The sequence below is a fragment of the Brachionichthys hirsutus genome, chromosome 2 (assembly GCF_040956055.1).
Source record: "Brachionichthys hirsutus isolate HB-005 chromosome 2, CSIRO-AGI_Bhir_v1, whole genome shotgun sequence".
Taxonomy (NCBI): domain Eukaryota; kingdom Metazoa; phylum Chordata; class Actinopteri; order Lophiiformes; family Brachionichthyidae; genus Brachionichthys; species Brachionichthys hirsutus.
Genome location: NC_090898.1, coordinates 5,734,045 through 5,754,170, shown reverse-complemented (window position 1 = coordinate 5,754,170; position 20,126 = coordinate 5,734,045). Strand labels below are relative to the sequence as shown.

The 20,126-nt window shown below is 40.9% G+C and overlaps 2 protein-coding genes across 2 annotated transcripts in view; one reads left to right on the top strand and one right to left on the bottom strand.

The window, feature by feature from the left end:
* Positions 1 to 5,800: 5,800 nt before the first annotated feature.
* On the bottom strand, positions 5,801 to 7,692 carry LOC137907286 (transcription factor HES-2-like). Its single transcript, XM_068751604.1, is given in 5 exon segments — positions 5,801 to 6,132; positions 6,228 to 6,411; positions 6,515 to 6,616; positions 6,619 to 6,679; positions 7,586 to 7,692. Coding segments are annotated over 5 exon segments (786 nt in total).
* A 10,954-nt stretch (positions 7,693 to 18,646) lies between these two features.
* The window catches only part of espn (espin), a 28,905-nt gene continuing 27,425 nt past the window's right edge, over positions 18,647 to 20,126 (top strand). Inside the window, exon 1 of the mRNA XM_068749153.1 lies at positions 18,647 to 18,946. Within this exon, the coding sequence (XP_068605254.1) occupies positions 18,647 to 18,946 (300 nt within the window). The remainder of the gene's footprint in view (positions 18,947 to 20,126) is intronic.

The window sequence follows — 20,126 nt, the reverse complement described above, 5'->3', positions numbered from 1 at the left end:
GTTCAGCGTTGTCTTTGTGTCAGAGAAGAGTGAGTCCAACGCAGAAGTCGAGGAGGATCTGTCCGTAACGGGGGGTGGAGAGCCGTGGTATTTATCCCGGTTCGTGGTGCCCATTACGCGCGTCACGGGTACGCCCCCAAGCCAACGCCAAACGATATGGAATAGCCACGCATTGGATGAAACCAATACGAAACGAGAAAATAAAACAAGATAGCCATCTGTCTTCTTCTATAATTCATGCATGACAATTGCTTTGTGTGTCTGCGTTATGAACCACTTCAAAATCGGCGTCAGGAAGCTGGTTTCAATGCGCGCAAAGAATTTTAAATATTCACGCGTCAAATGTTCGTTTACCAAAAACTAACTCTACGCAGTCTTTCTATTTACAAAATATTGGAAATGTACATCTGCCATTCAATCTATTTGATTGATTGAATGGCAGATGGAATATATTGTTTGTAAAATAATCAAACAAGTTTAGATACCAGATAAAAATTAACCGAAATGAAAGTACACAAAACACAAAATGTAGCTTATATAGCATTTATTTATTTTGTGTATGAAACATAGCAGAATGCAATACAATATTTTCTCCACAATGGGTTGATTGTTTATGATCGAATATGTGTTATTCTCTTAAAGTATGTCTAATTTGCTTGTTAAAGTTGTATTAGATATATTTGACAACAGACATACTTTGCTATTTACACACATCGGGGTGCAACACACGCGAGACTCAGATAGGGGTCGGGCTTGTATGTCTGCAGGGTTACAGACTCGTCCTCCAATCTCCTATACCCAAGCCACGCTACTTTCAAATAACAGCTGCTCTTAGAATGTGAAAACATCGGGCGGTTTTTTTATTGCTCTGTCTGCCCGAGGGGGTGTCTACCATATAGGACCTTTTTCCACTCAGTCAAAACCTCGCACAGGGCGGTGGGGGCAGTAAAATGAGGGTCTGGCGAGGGAGCATTTACTGTATTTCAATCACATTATAGTCACCGAAAAAGTGTTATAAATATTTCTCATATTGACTTAACCAGTTTATTTTTATTTTTTTCAACCATGGATGTTTTCAGACCCCAAAAAGACACGACCAGCCATCAAATGCCACTCAGGGGAACCACGCGCGCAGCACGCGCCACGCGTACCAGATGGCTGTCTGTTACTGAGCCTTCTCTGCTCCACGCCCTCCACTGGGATTCCACCCCCAACACCTCTGCACCGCACCAGGATCCCGAGGAGCCATGTCTCCGCATGTTCCACGACTCTATCCCTCATGCATGCGCGCATACACACACACACACACACACACACACAGGCTGCTTCATTTGTCTTCAAACTGTTTTTCCATAACCTTAACTCGCATGACACATAGAGACGCAGTTTTGGCGTGGGTGCCCCATCTGCATGCGTCCTATGTGGGTCCATGTTGTTAGAGTACCCCCCCCATCGAATCTGCGCTGCAATTGTCTCCTTCTGACTATTTGAGCGTCCAAGCTATCAGATGATGCTTGTTGATCAATGTTATAAGCACCAAGATAAATCTGTTCTCAGTCTGAAAGGTGTTTGTGTGGCAGAGCAGACAAACTTCTTTCTGAAGACGCGGTTCACATTGGGATATAGATCGTCCAAATGGATTTTGATTAGACGGACACCGAATAAAAATATATATGTAAAACGTTGATGAAATATTAATTTCGTCCAACATAAACGTATATTTATTTTTGATACATCATTCATTCAATTACCAGCAGCTTTTTCTTTTGCGTTTTACGCCGTTTTATGAATGGTTGCAACGATTTGGAGGCTTTTCAGCTTTGTTATTTCTACAACTTGAGAAATTGGCAACAGTTTAAGTATGAAGGTGACAGACATACAGACATGCAGACACCCTTTGTGTCCGTTGGGACATGCGGGCTGAGAGGCGCACTTGCTGCACGCGCCCCCTCGCCGCCCCTCCTCGCGGGATGAAGGGGGGGTTGATGATGATGATGAGGAAGGGAGGGTTCTCCTCAGTTTTCCTACGGTTAGAGTCCTCTTTTGTCTTTTCAAACAAATTCGGCGTCGGTATCCCATCTGTGCCACCAGATAACAAGTAGCCTTTGTCTGAGACTGTCCCAACTCTTCATGGGAATTAAGAGTCGCATGTGAGGTCTGGGATGAGGCGCAGGAACGAGCAGGAACCAGCAGGAACCAGCAGGAACCAGCAGGAACCAGCAGGACGCTGGTGTGAGCTATGCGACAACGGGAGGCTTCTGCTAGTTCCGTAGACTCAAAGAACCAAGAATTAACGTTTAGTCTCTGCATTTGACTCTCAGCTGGTCTTTTCTGAAAAATTAGACAACAGATATAATAATTAATATAACATTATGTTTATAGTCAAATGTATAAAGGCTGCATCTTCATCATGTTGGTTGTCAGATAATCCAATCTGGGCTGCTGCTGGGAATAAAAATAAATCTAAGGAGGATGGATTTGAAGGTAAATGAAGGTAAAGTGAACTTTCACTGTGGGGATTCTCCCTTTGTTTGACTGACTTGTTGTACCAGCATGGAAATAAGTTCTCCCTCCTCAGAAATGAATGTAGTCTTTGTTGACAATCTCATTTTTCCTTGTTGATGGAAAACCGTCCTTCACTATTCGTGTTACTGAATGTAAAATACAATGAAAACATCACATTAACAGGAAAGAAAGAAATTAGTCTGCAAGTGCGGTCACATTGATTACAAGAGTGAAACAGCCGTCCAATAAGAGCCATTATAACAACAGCAATCAAACAGGGATGTGCCAGAAGGACTTTAACAGTAGAAATGTGCAGATGTGGAGACACCATCAAACCCTGACTTGTGTAGAGGACAGATGTTTCTATTCTGAAAGGCTCTCTTATCTCATCTGGTTTTGACATAATCTCCTTCATTAGTTCATCAACTTCAATGTACTTGATAGTCCTGCATGCTTGTTTAAACTCAGCAACAAGATCTGTGAAAAAGAAATTAACCCAATACAGTTTAGTGATGAAAAAATGTCAGAGGTAGAATGTAAAGCACTTGGAATAAAATGAAATCTTGTGTTGTCAGTAACACAATTGTATTTTTGTTTTTTACACAGTAGTCATCATTCTCAAAATAAAAAAATGATCATGCTTTATGGTTTAGGTCTTTTTTCATTACAGTCGATAATGTCTCTCAAACATCTAAACTAATATTTGTAATAATTTACATCTCCGGCCATCTTTGGGATAGCAACGCTTATTGTTATTTTGTGGTCTTAGAGCAGGAGTGTCAAACTCATTTTCTCCAAGGGCCACATTAGCATTATGTTTGCCCTCCAAATGCCAAATGTAAACCGTAACACAGTAAAAAATGTAACTAAATGTAATGTCATTTAATGTAAAATAAATGTAACTACTCCTTAACATGCTGTTAAATAACTATTTATTTTAAATATTATGTTTTGATATCACTTTTTGAAAAGGTTGTAACTTAAAAATTGTTAGAGATAAAGCCATACTGTAAATGAGAAAAATAATAAGTATGGACCAAAGTTTGTGATGTGAATAAATTAACACATCTAATAATGTGGAAAAGTTCCATTCAAATGCAATCATCATGCAGGAACAAAGATAATTGATACAAAATTAAAGCAAAACCAAAAAGCCACGACCTTGTCTTGTCATGGACATGCGCAAACCAAAAAAAACCAAACGAAGTGGGCAAGATAAAGAACATTCCCGAGTCAATGCTGCGGAAAAGACGTCACTTTCAGGATCAGCCCTGGACAGCTCCATATATTGCTGACTCTATTTAGTAGCACTGTTCTACTTGTTATGACAAGTTCATCAATATGTATTGTCCCTGTTTTAAATAAACTCAAACTACCTATGGAGCTGTCCAGTGCTGATCCTGAGCACCATATGTAGCCTGGAACAACATTTCAGCACATGCTAGAAAAAACAAAAAAGTTCAAATAACTTTCAATAGTCACCGCCAGCAGATGATTAATTTCCTGACTGCAGCGTGTTGCTATTGTTATTGCTATGTTGCTGAATTTTTCCCTTTGATCAGTTCACTACTTAAGTTACAAACATTGCATATTCAATTGTAAAAATATATGGATAGATTATTGTTGTTATTATAACATAAATCCTTTCAATTGATCAGGTTAAGAAAACCACACTATTATTTTAAATATTTAAAACCTGGTCTTGAGTGTCTGCTTTGCATTTTTGGGTTTGTTCATAACAAAGAGATCCCTTCTTGGTGTAATTTTAATGTAAACACGCAAGAAGGGACAGGAAAATACATCAATAAGTTCATGCTAATATGAGGTTTTAGCGGTCTAAAACAATATTCTGTCTTTGTGATACAATCGACATTTCTACACAGCAGTGAGGAAACGCTGTCTGGACACACAAAGAGGGAGTTTTACACTACGAACACTGTAACCCTCAATGTGTAATATAGGAAGACTCAAACTCGTATTATAAATACCGTAATTCTAATGGTATAGTTTTTTATAGTTGAATCTTAACTATTTTCCACAGAATTACCCTGTTTTAATGATTCCCGTCTGATTGTAAGTCACTAGTTTCTATTCATCCTAGTATACTCTAAAAATTACATTTGTGACAAAATAAATTTCATTAAAGGACATGAAACACTCATAAACTGTTGGATTTGCATATCTTAATGTATTATGTATCATAGTATGCATTGTAGACCTATACGGTTTCTTTATAGTTTTGTCAGATTAGATATGTGGCCATTTAGAAAAACAAGTAATATAACTGGCTGTTATTATTCTGCCCATGTTAAGAATAACATGTTCCCATGATAGGGGGGGGGGCAGATTATGGAGAGCTTTGAAAGTGATGAGGAGGACTTTGAACTGTATGCGTTGGGGGACCGGGAGCCAAAAATAAATAATCACAAATACAAGTTTCAGAACATTGAGCCTTATAAAAATGGGTCATCATTAGTCTGACAACCAAATCATATAGGCCTGTAAGTATTGGCAAAAACCCTTGAAAATAAATCGTGTCAAGTTTGTCATTGAGCTTCGCAACTGCAGTCATCTCAGTCTGTGTCCCTTCACACAACCGGTCCAACTCTTTCCCACCACTTTGGCGCGTAACCACAGAGAGGCGCCTCACATCAGCAACAATGGAGCAGCTGCTCATCCGCATCAATGGGTGCAGGCGGACCCGCGGCTTTATGCGTTTGCGCGCCTTTTTTTAATCCTTTGAAATCGCGGAGATCCATTTCACAAAGAGGTTAGAATTTAACAATAAACCCCGGGTCGTCAGATCACCACAAAAAAAATCAAAGCTCAAACAACACAGGTATCTTAATCTGGAGTTCATTTATTGACACGCTTTTCACAGTGACAGTATATTTCACATTTCCAAAACATGTTTTAACGCAATCCCATGACTCATAAACTACTTAACACATAGTGTTTACATACTTCTTCTTCTTCTTCTTCTTGCACAGACCAAAATACTTTTAAGTCAATCGTGCAAACCTCAAACAAAATAACCCTTGGGGTTTTACAAAAGTGTTGTCTACAACCCATGACTTTGAAACCCCAAAGAAGGTTGCATTTTAAACATTCATATAGGCTTCAGGTCCTTTGAGGTCTGTGCTCTCGCATTTAACACAAAAATGAGGCAAATACTGATTAAAATAAAACAGTCACTTACTCTTATTCGCTTCAGCTACGACTATTGAAATAAATATGACAGCAATAGGATCACAAAATAAATAAATAAGACACATGAGCGAAGTGTCCGCCTGGTCTACCAGGGTCTCCACATGGCCGTGTTGACCGCCTGTGGGCGCGGCTCATGCGCTCGGCGTTGGGTCACTGCGCTGCTGCTGCGGGACTGGCTCTCCAGTCTGCTGCTGAAGCTGGATTTGAGGCTCTGGATTCTCTGCTGAATCTGAGGGAGACTCCTGGAGCTCTGAGCGCAGCAGTTCAGGCAGGTTGGGGTGACGGCGGCCGGCGTGGACTGCTGGATGAACTCGTTCATCCGCCGACACGCGTCTTGATCCAGGCTCGGGTTGGGAAGCAGCGCGGAGACGCGCTGGAGGCACGCTCTGTAGCCTTCTCTGTAACTGTCAGCGGAATCTGGGGAGGGGGGGGGGGTTATCAGTGACTTGAATCTCACGGAAATAATCAAATAAAGAAACATCTTGTTTGGAGGTTCAGGAGACGATGTTTACCTTTGACGGGAGTGGACGGAAGGTCGCTGAGGAAACGAACCGTCATTTCCAGGATGTCCGCTTTCTCCAGCTTGGAGTAGCGCGCGTTGTCTTTACCAACCAGAGGAAGAATCAGACTCTTCAAGTGAGTGAGGCTGTCGTTGATGCGCGCACGTCTTCTCTTTTCCAGCAAAGGCTTAAGAGTCTGGAAGAAATCATGGGAGAAAGCACGTTATTCGGCTGCAGAATGAGGGGGGGGGGGGGGGGGCACAGCCGTGAAAGCGATAGAGATTGAATCTTTCTCTCACCTTTCTGAGTTCGTTTGCGTGTTTCCTCTGGGCCACGGTGGACCTGGCGGCGACGGGCTGGCTGGGACTCATTGCGCTTTCTGCTTACTGTCGTGCTTGTTTGAACGGAGGCTCTTATTCTTGGAGCGGCTGAGCTCGAGTGTGAGGAGGATGAGGAAGAGCCTCCTATTTATGTGAGCCCGGAGCGTCAGAGGGGAGGGAACACACGCCACAAGCGTTTGACACAGGGGGCTGGGGGGGGGGTCATGATCAGCGGACCATCTGGTCCCATTGGCCGCTGGTTTTCGCTGGCATGCGGAATTTTGCCATGACGTTCCACTTTGTTGCGTTTAAAATTGAAATCCTTGACGTTTATTTATGATTGAATTGAATCTGAAATACTGAATGATGCTTTTTTTTCCCCTTTACAAATGTTCAGATAGCTGAAAGTTAGTAATTCCATGGCTCTTTTGTGGTATTTTTATCTTATTTAATTGTCCTTTTAATTTTTATTGCATAAACGCTTTTGGTCATTGTCGAAGAAATAAAATAATCAAACACATTCAGTCCTAATATTTAGGCTTTTAGATGTGACTCGTCTATACTCGCCAGAACAAATGCAAACCAGAGCAGACATGATTCGGAGGCGAGATGCCTAATCTATTCCAATAATTAATAAACCCAAGCCACGCTATGTATGGATTAACATCTGCTTGTAGAGTCTGAGCAGTTTGTTTCCGACATCAACAACTCGGTGTCTACCTGGAGCAGTGGGGGAGGACACTGCGTGGCAACATGTAACGCAAGCAAAGACGAAGATGTGTGCGCCTTTGTCATATCTAAGATACAAACTTACACTATAATACTAAATTATTATTGAAGAACTTTATATTCTACTTCAACAAGCAAGGCAAAGCCACGCAGAGTTGGAGAAACAATAGTCAGGAGTTCCATAATAATTCATATGACTAACCGGTAAATTCAATATCATTTCAATGTGTAAAAATAAATATATCAGTTTAACACCTTTCAGCTGCGACTGTGTCATTCTCTGCTGTGCGGACAACAGTGCGTTGAAATGCCAGGATTCACGCGTTCGGCACGCGCCACGACAGCGCAACAGATGGGACCAAGCCCCATCCCCCACCCCCACTCATCTCCTGTCTTCCGCCGTGGACCCGCTCTGCTCCCATCAGCATCTTCGCAAGTTCCCCCTCACATCAACGCTTTTTATTATGTTTTATGTATTTATTTTCAATGAGGTTTGCGTTTGCTAACGCAAAATACTGGCGCGTGTTTAATTATATTGATGTGAATAGTGTGTGTAGGGGGGGGGGGGGGGAGGATTTTAGATTTAGAGTCTTACAACATACTTTACACTCTATAGACACTGAGCATTAACATAAAAACTGAAATGTAAATAATCGTGAGGGCTTTTCAAAATTGATGGAAAGAGTTCTAAAAGAGTTCACTGAGTCTGAACCAAATGCTGTTGAGTTTAATGCTGTTGTTTACTCATGGGCTCTTCAAACATTAAGACTAAGTAAATTATTTCATTAATTTGTAACAGTGCAGTTGTTCCTCGGTTGCAAGCTGTGCTTCTGTAACCCTCTTTTTTTTTTTTTTATCAAATGCGCGGGTTTGCACGCGTCCTGCCCCATGGGGCCAGAAATAACTGCCACCAAGTCCAGTCTGCATGGGAACTGCCTCAAAGAGATATGACCAAAAAAAATCCAGGAGAGGCTTCGGTTGGACCCTTTTTGTCCTTGTTTCAGCGTGGGTATCCATCTGTGCATGCAAAACGAGGACAGTGAGCCTTTGTTGAAGGACAAACAGACTGACGATGCCTGAGCGATATCATATGTTTGATTCCTTCCAGAAAACTTAAAGGCTTCTGGAGACAGTGCCTGACGAATCACATTGGGATAGATAAATAATAAATAAATAAATAATAGCCATGGTTTGATTGCCATTTTTACTGATTATTAAGTATTTTTAACTCCACAAACCGCATGTCACAAAAAAGTATTTTCTGGGGTAATCGATGAGGGGTTGTTTTTAAGACACGTAATGTATATTCACAAAAAGCATTTGAAATTTTAATTTTTGATTGTCAAAACCAAAGAAGTGATCACGTGGTCCGACAAACGGCATGAGACTGACACGAGCCAAAGAGCTGAGGCAGACGGAGCCTCCTTGCGTATTGATGCGTGACGCCGAACGCTTCGACGGACTCCGCGATGAAGGTGATGAAGGATCGCCTTCATCGCGGCTGCGGCTGCAGCTGCTGCACGTTTTTCAACCTGCGAATCGAGACTGCAGCTGAAAGGATGTCTGGAATCATAAGCCAACATCTATGGCAACAATATCCGCGCGTCATGCGGATACCAGCATCTGTATATGCTGCGTCAGATCAGATCAAGTCGAGTTGATTGAACCTGCTGCTGTTATATTTCTGGCTGCATCAATACATCAGACTTTTCCATAGTCTGATTGAATATAAATTTAGAAATCTTTCTAAATATTTGTGAATTTGTTTTCTTGTGAAAAGAACCTGCAGACGGGTTCATATCGTTAATAATGCTTATAATGTGGAGAAAATATATTTTTTTAATAAACATATTAAATTTGTTGCCTGTAACTGAAGGGTATAGACTTATTGAATATATGACTCTTGAAAGTTTTAAGTATATGAAAATTTCCAAATCATCTTGTTTAGTCTGGAGTCTAAATGTCAGTTTCCCCATGCTGCAGGAAATTCATCTGAATAATCTGAAATGCAACAATCAACAAAAATGAAAGCTATGATTTTCTTTTTTGAGAAAGCTTCCAAACGCTTTAATACTCATGATGGCGTTCCTCATTCTGCTGATGACCACCCATGTGCTGCTTGAGCCTGTTGGTATAGAGCATCAGACATTTAATCTGAGGATCCAGGGTTCAAGTCCCTGTTCAGGTGTCAAACTTTTCCCATGACCAAAAAAGTACTCATCTCACTGTATACTCATGTCACTCACTCATGTCACTGTACTTGCGGGCTGAATGCAGCATAGTGGAGAATATGGCCCTCTTCTTGAGTACCAATGAAGTTATGTTTTCGCCTGCGTTGGTCTGTCTGTCTGTAAGATAACTCAAAAAGTTCTGGACGAATCTTAATGAAGTGTTAAGGAAATGTTGGGAATCTTACCAGCAACCAACGTTCCCTCTAAGGTGCGCTCGTGCGTAATTACGCACATCTGATACGGTCTTCGCGAAACGAAAATCTAGGTTGCGCACAAAAAAAAAATCCAACCTAAATTGAAAATAACATAAACACGTAAACATTCATTCTGTGCTATTTTCCACTGAGTCAGTGAGTGACCGGTGACTGGCTGCTCCGGCTAATGATGAGATTCACATGTTTTTACGCATCTAATAGACGCCATTGTGATCGGAGTTCCAGGACTCTCGTGGGACCACAGTGCACACATCCTTTGCGTGTTGATTTTTATCTGTTTTAATTGTTGATTTTTATCACTTGTTTTTATGTTATTTATTTTTATACTATTGTGCACTTTGAGATTTGCTTTCAAATGTAAAGTGCGTTAAAATAAAATGTATTATTACAATGTTACTCAAAGTTGTCCAAGGGACTGCTCAGGGAGTTTGTGTGTTTGCTCAGACACATGAACAATTAGAGGGAACATTGCCAGCAACTGTTGATAAAATTTTGGTGATGATACACAAGATATCTTTTTCGGTAACATTGCAGCTTCAATATTTCTGCCTCAATATCTCAGTGGATTACTATATTACTATATATATTATTATATTATATTATACTATTATTATATTGACCGATGTAATTAGAATTTGACATTAGAATTTTTTTTATGAATATCCTGTAAAATATGCATTCAATTCACTCACCAATAATCACAGTTATAAAGGAGTCTGATATGCACTATCCTAAATAAAATTAATAAAACTTCTTACATCAAGCAGAGAAAAATATCAAATTAATTGCTTTCATAAATATTAGTCCAGGCCGAAAAGATCATAGCTATAAGACTAGTCGATTGGTCAATTTAGATCATGGAAACAACTATGCGCAAATTAATACTTGAATGTTATTGAAGTATTGGGTATAGTTTAGTAAGAACTATCGGACAAACACTGTTTAGAGGTTTCTGACCTGCCATATACGAAGCTTTTAAAACATAACAGATGCTTTGGGGTTCATTGTCCTGCAGGTCAGCGATGCTATACCTTTTGAAAATGACGTCTGGCCAGTCAGGAGCATCGACGGTGGCGTCGTTTTTAGAGGAGGAGAAGCATTTTTTCCCTGCATGTGCGTCGGGACTCAAAATACAAGATTCGATAGCCTCACCAAACAAAGCCCAAAGCCAAGCTGCAGGGTGGAGCTCTCACATCTGGTGACGCAAATTTGTTTTGCGCTTCAAAGTCGACAAACTTCGCGCGTCACATGATGAGCGTCTCCGTCCGCAGCTGTCGTCTCCAGCTCCGACCGGGCTTTCCTGCATGCGCTATGTGTTGGCAGCATGAATACTCTTTCAGTGTTTATAGATAATGCATTCTTAATATATGTCTTAACAAACTGAACATGCATTTTATATTTTCATATATTTTGAAGACTGGAGCTGCTGCTGCAGCAACAAGCGAGGCCCTATAGCGACAGACAGGCTTGCCATGGCGGGTCTTTTTGAATATTGAACTTCTGGTTGAGGAGAATCCATTGTGCTGCTATATGAGGCACGAGAACAGCACGAGCCATGCAGGCGGACAAAAGCAGCAGATGGCTTTCCTGCGCCGATGCTTCATTTTTGAGGTTACAGAGAGACACAGGGGCCATAACAACGATCCATGCATGGGGGAATTAAAGAGCATGGGGATTAATCACGGAAATGTAGTCTACGTTAAGATGATATTCTTCACAGAATGTGTCCCGAGTACATTTATTTTATGTTCTGAAAGTGTTTATTTTTAAACTTTTCATATAAGAGAATCCGTTTATTTAAGAAGGACAAATAAAATACAATAAAGTGTAGACCTACTTAGAGTATATTATGGAATATATTTAAGATTCTATTGCATTTTGAATTGAAAATGAACCTCGAAACAATTAATGCCATCTTTATTTGCCCTTCAGACTCAAATTCAGCTTTAATCCATGTCTGTACAAATAAAGCAAAATATCACATATTAGTTTACTGGTAACATTAAACATCTCATTATTAACAAATATCTTGTATATTTCTTACATTAATTAATCTACAGTCCTGGATCGGATAAATAAAGAAATAGGAAGGCGTGGCTTGCCCGAAGAGCCCGCCCACCACGAGCAAGCGTCTCTGTCAGCGAACCCACAACCTCACGGTGGAAAAGGGCGCAGAATACAGTCCGCAACCAGAGAAGAGCACGGCGGCGTGGGCTTTAAACGAGGGACAAGAACTGCATCCTGGTATGTTATTGTCATATATTAGTTTATTAATAGAACTGTATCCTTTAATCACGTCATTTATGTGCAGCACATAATGTCCTTTCTATTTTAATTTCTTGTTTTAATATCAGAAATGTGTGTTTCTTTATATGTGAAATACTTTTTAATCAGTCGGCCGTTTTAAGTACTACTTTTATAGGACGTTTAAAATGTGACACGTGACTTTGAATGATTGGATTTTATGATATTGAGATTACTGCATGTGCACATATAATCTGTTATTTTATGTCACCTGTATGACACGCAGCGATTTGCCGCCAACATAATCATTTTTTTTTTTTTGGCTCAATAGTGAAGTTACCAATTAAATAAAGACAGACAGTGATAAACTATACATGCGTACTATTTAGATACGTGCAGAGGGATTTAAACCATTTTAAACACCCCACTATAAATGCTGCATGTCTAATTAATTATTTGTCCTGTTTCTGTCAGCCTCTAATGAGTGTGAGACAATCTGGCGGAAGACATTCACACTGCAACGCATGGATGGCTGCATGATTGTGGGAGAGACGTCACATTTTCATGGTGAGTTGAAGGAGACAGGTGGACAATCGTTTTGTCTCAACACTGTAAGAAAGACAGCAGCAAATAAGTTGCAAGAATTTTCCTCATATATTTAAGTTATATATATCTTGGACTTTGCTTCAGTCTGGAGTCTGTTTTTAACTGATATGATGATATTTCTATGAAAATTATTTATGCTGTAAACAGACAAGAGAAATGTTATAATAGCCATTTAATAATAAAAATATTATGATGATTTTTAAGGTGCTAGTGGCCTGAAGCAGTCTTTGAAACATAAAAGATAGAGGCTTGTTTGTAATGTTTGTATGATGGGTGAATTAGGCCAGGACACTCTTTATTACAATGGCCTGCACCTTTCATAAAGAAAGACATGCAGCATCAGATGTTCTTCTCTCAAATGTGAAAAATAATATTCACAAGTTTTTCTTTTCTAATTTATTTTCCTTTGTATATACATTTAACTCTGTGATATCTTCTCATGCTTTAAAATAAAGGTGTTTTCCTGATATTCGAAATCTAAGGAAAAGGAAACCAACAAAGGCATGAGAAGATGCAACCCACGTTTGGTGCAGAAGGATAAATAAAGTCATTTATTGTTCTCGTTTGTGCGTCTTCTTTCAACGGATCAATAAAGCTTCCATGGCTGGTCTCTTTTTTTATAACCATGTATTTACACCTCATGCAATCAATTATGGTAAAAAGCAACTGGGTAAATTATAATCTTTATGTTTATATAATATGCATTTTATTTTTTAGTCTTTTTACTATTATTGAATCATATTTTAGCACATAAAATAGGACAAAGCGCTTTTCTCTGTTTCTCAACATAGACTGAAGGCATTCTCCCTGCACGCGTCCAGGTTCAGTCACGCAAAAGCAATTATTCCGTCATGGCACGCGCCCACCAGCGGATGCAGCCGTGACGTGGAGGCGCCAGGGACGCGTCTCCAAACGGACAGAACCTGTTTGTTATAACCTTGTTTAACAGCCGATTTCAATTTGTGATGTTTCATGGTAAAAAAAATAAAAAATATGAACGATTATTAATATCATTATTGCTGTTGGTAAAAAAAAAACAAATCAAATTCCAAGTTTTTATTGATGAACATGGAAAACTTCACATAAAGCTGATTATTTGTCAGCCATCTCTAATCTATCGGGCATGTTTTAGGTCCACCTCAGAGCTGAATGTCTTACCGACTCTTATGTCCCACTGTTAGACAGCATGGCCCCGAGTAGGAGTTTGAATGTTCCCGCGCAGCAGCAGCTGCGATCGCACAATAGACAGGACCCACGCCTGAATAATTGAACCCAATTTGAATAACTGTCGCACGCCTGACGCGTGCAAGAAATATCCCAGCTTTCCCAGGCTTTGGAGGAAAACCGTTGGCAGATCCCTTCCAGTTCATTAGGGATTTAGCTTGTTGCTGCATAAAAGCCTCGATAAGGAGCCCTGGGAAAAGGCTCCAGATCAACTGCACATGATTAAACGTTGTGTCTCACTAGACTTATGTGTTCTCTGCAGTGTCTGCATATCAATCTCTAACGTGACCAAATAATGAATTATATGATATTATATATATCATAAATATAATAAAAAATATTTTTATATATGCTATATATGGCATGCCGTTCAGGAACTTATTATATATATATATCAAAAGTGCTGGAATATATGGACCGAACTATGAAAAGTCTGAGAATATGGACCGAACTCTGGAATATATATACGAAAAGTCTGAGAATATGGACCGAACTATGAAAAGTCTGAGAATATGGACCGAACTCTGGAATATATATACGAAAAGTCTGAGAATATGGACCGAACTATGAAAAGTCTGAGAATATGGACCGAACTCTGGAATATATATTTTGATATATATATTCAGACATTTTCATAAATATATTCAGACATTTTCATATATATATTCAGACATTTTCATAAATATATTCAGACATTTTCATATATATATTCAGACATTTTCATATATATATTCAGACATTTTCATAAATATATTCAGACTTTTTTCGGTGCACGGGAATATATATTTGAAAGCCGCGGTGTAGTGGTTGGGGTTCCGCGCTCACACCCCAGTCGCGCCCGTTCGGTTCCCGGTCGGGCAGCCAGATCGATCTTGTGTCATAAATGAAGTCAGCTCGAAATCTAGTGCCGGCAATCCTCAATGCGGAGATAATGAACGCCCTGAAACAAACCCGCAAGGGCTTTTTTGAAACGCTCCTCTTAGACAGGATGTTTGACTGTATTTGTAATGTAATGCATGCTGTGGGTGTCCGTCTGACGCGCGACAAGTCACGTGATGGCTGGCGTGCCGACAGCTGATCGTCACGCCCCCTCGCTGGCCAAACTGTTCTGACCTGATACGGCGCTTGACAGGTCACGTGACGGGGTCGAGGCTGCCTGCCCCGGAACATGCATAGCGCCGTTCTGGCTTTATACGGCGCTATGCATGTTCCGCCGTATAAAGCCAGAACGGCTTTATGCACGGCGATATGCATGTTCCGGGGCAGGCAGCCTCGACCCCATCACGCGACCCGTCAAGTGCCGTATAAAGCCAGAACGGCGCTATGCATGTTCCGGGGCAGGCAGCCTCGACCCCATCACGGACACTTATAGCATGTATTACAGTACAAGTACAATCAAACATCATATCTAAGAGGAGCATTTCAAAAAAGCCCTCGCAGATCTGTTTCAGGGCGTTCATTATCTCCTCATTGAGAATTGCCGGCACTAGATTTCGAGCTGACTCGCTCAGTGATGACGCAAGATCGCAGCTGCGCCGTGATGATGATGAATATATTTATTAGATAGAATGTATTTATTAGATAGAATGTTAGAGTACACGTACAGTCAGACAGCAGCATGTCTTACAGTACAAATATCCTGTCGAAGTGGAGGATTTCAAAAAAGCGCCCGTGGATTTGTTTCCGTTGAAAGTCATAAACTAGTTTGCCCGACCGGGAATCGAACAGGGGCAACAGGGGTGTGGGTGCGGAGCCCTAACCGCTACACCGCGGCTTTCAAATATATATTCCCGTGCACCGAAAAAAGTCTGAATATATTTATGAAAATGTCTGAATATATATATGAAAATGTCTGAATATATTTATGAAAATGTCTGAATATATATATGAAAATGTCTGAATATATTTATGAAAATGTCTGAATATATTTATGAAAATGTCTGAATATATATATCAAAATATATATTCCAGAGTTCGGTCCATATTCTCAGACTTTTCATAGTTCGGTCCATATTCTCAGACTTTTCGTATATATATTCCAGAGTTCGGTCCATATTCTCAGACTTTTCATAGTTCGGTCCATATTCTCAGACTTTTCGTATATATATTCCAGAGTTCGGTCCATATTCTCAGACTTTTCATAGTTCGGTCCATATTCTCAGACTTTTCGTATATATATTCCAGAGTTCGGTCCATATTCTCAGACTTTTCATAGTTCGGTCCATATTCTCAGACTTTTCGTATATATATTCCAGAGTTCGGTCCATATTCTCAGACTTTTCATAGTTCGGTCCATATATTCCAGCACTTTTGATATATATATATAATAAGTTCCTGAACGGCATGCCATATATATGCTAATATATATATATATATAGAGAGAGAGAGAGAGAGAGAGAGAGAGAGAGACACCTGCCTCTCATGGGAATTTCCTCTCCAAATCTGCGCGCAATGTCTGTGACAGTTAGACCGGGGCAACAGATGGGTGAGGGAGGCACGCGTCGAGCACGCGACTTCGCAGAACTCCCCCCCGTCCCGTCCCGTCCACAGGGAGAAGCGATCAGTGCGGAAAAGTCAATCAACCTTATCTGACAGAAAGTGCGGACGAATTTCCTGCACGGTTGAAAGTTATATTAGAAAAGTGTCAGTGCCAACATTATAAATAAAATAAAATATCAGAATTTAGAAGCGCAAACCAAATATTGGCTTTGTATCGGTTTATGTTAATTCAATTTACATGGATGCACAAGATATATCAATTGTATTGACAGAAGAATATTGGAAGATTCATTCAGCAAACGTTTATTATTATTTCTGATTTCTGATGTAGTGTATTATTCCAACGTGGGTGAGATTTAGAGAGATTTGGAGAACCCAATATAAACTGAAGATTTAAGACCCAACACCTCAACAGGTTCGATGAGATGCACCTTTACGAATGAAGCTTTCATGCCACCGTTTGGTGATTAACAGAATTACAGTTCATCACAATGTCAGGTTCAAGGACACGCGTTGAAACCTCAAATCTATATTATCTAAAAGCTTAAAAAAAATCATTATCAAGAAATCTACATAAGATAATTAAATACTAATATTAAACTAATGTAAAATGTAAACCGTAACACAGTAAAAAATGTAACTAAATGTAATGTCATTTAATGTAAAATAAATGTAACTACTCCTTAACATGCTGTTAAATAACTATTTATTTTAAATATTCTGTTTTGATATCACTTTTTGAAAAGGTTGTAACTTACATATTGTTAGAGATAAAGCCATACTGTAAATGAGAAAAATCATAAGTATGGACCAAAGTTTGTGATGGGAATAAATTAACACATCTAATAATGTGGAAAAGTTCCATTCAAATGCAATCATCACGCAGGAACAAAGATAATCGATACAAAATCAAAGCAAAACCAAAAAGCCACCACCTTGTCTTGTCATGGACATGCGCAAACCAAAAAAAAAGGACAGCGCCATATGTAGCCGACTAACTATGGAGCTGCACAGTGCTGATCCCGAAGGTAAACTTCAGCACTGGACTATTGTAAATATTAATATAAAATGCATTGCATTCCAGTGCTAAAGGCTTTATGCATTACAATGCTGGGTTATGGAACCATTAACTCCTAAACACAATTCTTACTGTTGCAGCTGTTCAGCGTGAAGCTACTATTTTCATAAACTGTTAAGCACATAGGCTCGATTATGAGAAAATCAGAAAAAAATAACTATTTGTTTAATATCAGAATAAAGTGGTGGAGAAAACATTTAGCGTTTTAATAGTTGTTAATCGCTATAAAGTGGAGAAAATCTACTCCGCTAAAGAACGTTTTTGTGGCTCAAAGCTTAATTCCAGTCTATAATTATTCATTTCCACTCAACTATAATTGCTCACCATTGTCGCCCCTTCAGCTCCCAAATGGAAGTTGGTCACCTGGCTGGCAATGCTGAATTAAATATTTGTGCACAAATAAAGGCCAATTAAAATACCGACTATAGCCTAATCCACGAGATACAGACGAGACGCACAACATGAAGATATGAAGACGATATATTCCACACAAATACATACTTTAACTGTCCCAGCAGCTCAGTTTCGGGAACAGGCCACCAGATGGACCCGTCCACTCTGCGGAGCAATGCTGATTTCACTGCCTGTAAAATTAATGATGCTTTACGCAGGCGAGACTGGGCGTGCGCTCACAAGGTCTATTGCAGAATTGGCGCTTGTCCATCACCACCACAATTGCGTAACTTTCTCTGTTCGCCTGTATACTCAGCGTTTGAAGGAACCTGCTCCTTTAATTCCTGAGCCGATTTTCCATGAGAAGCAACAACCCGTAACAGGCTCAGCGATCCTCCCTCTCCTGATGGATTATTTAGCAGGCGCAGAGTCCCCTGTCGCCATCTGTTACAGGATGAAAACACTGCGAAATGCTCCAAGGGCTGGTTAGCAGGCCGAGTAAGCAAACTACATAGAACCTGTTGACTGGGACGCAACAAGTCAAGACTTTGCAACAGGTGTTCAGGATTCTATAGGAGCGCAGGAGAGGAGACGCATACTGAACCCCATCATCGGTCCGAGCAGGTTCGTTTGTCCTTGGAAAGAGACTGGTGAAGTTGGCTTTTATTTCATCGTGCGCAAAAGGGAAAGAGATCTTGCCTCTGACCGTTTGGCTTTTTAGACAATGTGAACTCTTAACTAAGCTGATCCATAACGTGACCGAGATGATCTGTAAATGTAACGCTGGCCCTGTGGGCGCGGCGAACTGATCGGCCTCACCTCTGCAATCGAAGGAAGGACGGAAGGACGGAAGGAAGGAAGGAAGGAAGGAGTCGCTCAGTGCGCAGCGATCATGGTGGCGGAGGGGGACAAGGCGCTGCTCGCCGCGAGGCAGGGGGACGTGCAGACGCTGAAAGTGCAGGTGGCGGCAAGAACGCTCACCTGCGATGTCAAGGACGCACTGGGGGCGACACCGGTCCACCACGCAGCCCGATCGGGGAGGTTATCCTGCCTGCGCTTCCTAGTGGAGGAGGCAGGACTCCCGGGCGACTGCGTGGCCAACAACGGGGCGACGGCGGCGCATGACGCAGCAGCTACTGGCAACCTGTCCTGCTTGCAGTGGCTGCTGACCCAGGGTGGATGTCTGCCACAGGTGAGTCTGTTGAACCGCTGGACACCCCACCCATGCCGCGCGTGGAAATCCACACGTTTCGTGCTTTTCTTTTCATTATCAAGAACAGCATTATAAATCATGCACTCTAATAATAATTGTGGCTGAGTATCGTCGCTCTTCAACTCAAGGGTTCAGACTGTAAAACCAGAATTACATCATATGACAAAAAGAAGAATGGAACCCCCCTCCCTCCAGAATCTTGATTTTAAGATGCCCTTATATTAGTGTGCCCGAAAGACACTGGGTCTCCTGAGGAGTCGAGCTCTCCAGATATTCATCAGAGGCGCTTAAACAGACAACAAGGAAATCACATTGACTTGAAAACCTTCAGCATTAGAGGTGAAATGATCAGAAATGTGTGCCTTCTGTTTTGGTGTCAGTTTAAAATCCACTCTGCTGCACTGCTTCCCGTTCCCATGGTAATCAAGTAGGCAAATTTGGATTTGCAAATGCAATACCCTTTAAAGGACACATTCAGTCACTCATGAAAGGCTCGCATGCACAGGTAAGGCATACTCTGAAACGAAGAGCCCTTTATGAGGGACCTGACTCCTCGTTTCCGTGGCCCTGCTGGGATTCAGCTGCGACTCACTCGTAGCGGGGACAAGCATCATGCAGCAGGTACTGAGAAACCTCTAATTTGGTGTCCTGTAATTTGTCCTTTATGTAGTTACCAGCACTTAAAGCCATTGTAGTCTGATATGCTTGTTTTTGTCCAGCGTGCTCCTGTATGTGTCAGAAACACATTTAAAGCCAAGACCGTTCTAAATCATTGATGTTGTTTTAACTGTGGACGATCGTGACCTTGTCCGCATGTGGAGTTTGTGCAAAGTCCAATGTGTTTCCTCATATGATCTATTCTGCTCTACTTCAAATGATTTTGATTAATACAAAAGAAGTGTCAAACACGAGTCAGTTGATCTACATAATAATAGCAACGCAGCAATGAGCTCTTCATCTACTGTCTTCATTACGTCCGAGGGCTGCCCAACCGACTGCAGAAGAGAGACAAAGGATGCCCCCCCCCCCCCCGCCACCATCTAACATTCTAACTGATAAGATACTTGGCTGACATTTAGTCAAACCTATCAGTTACCGGCAGTATAGTGCAATTTGCTATGATGGACGGCCAACGCGAGAGTCCACCTTGCACCGTTGT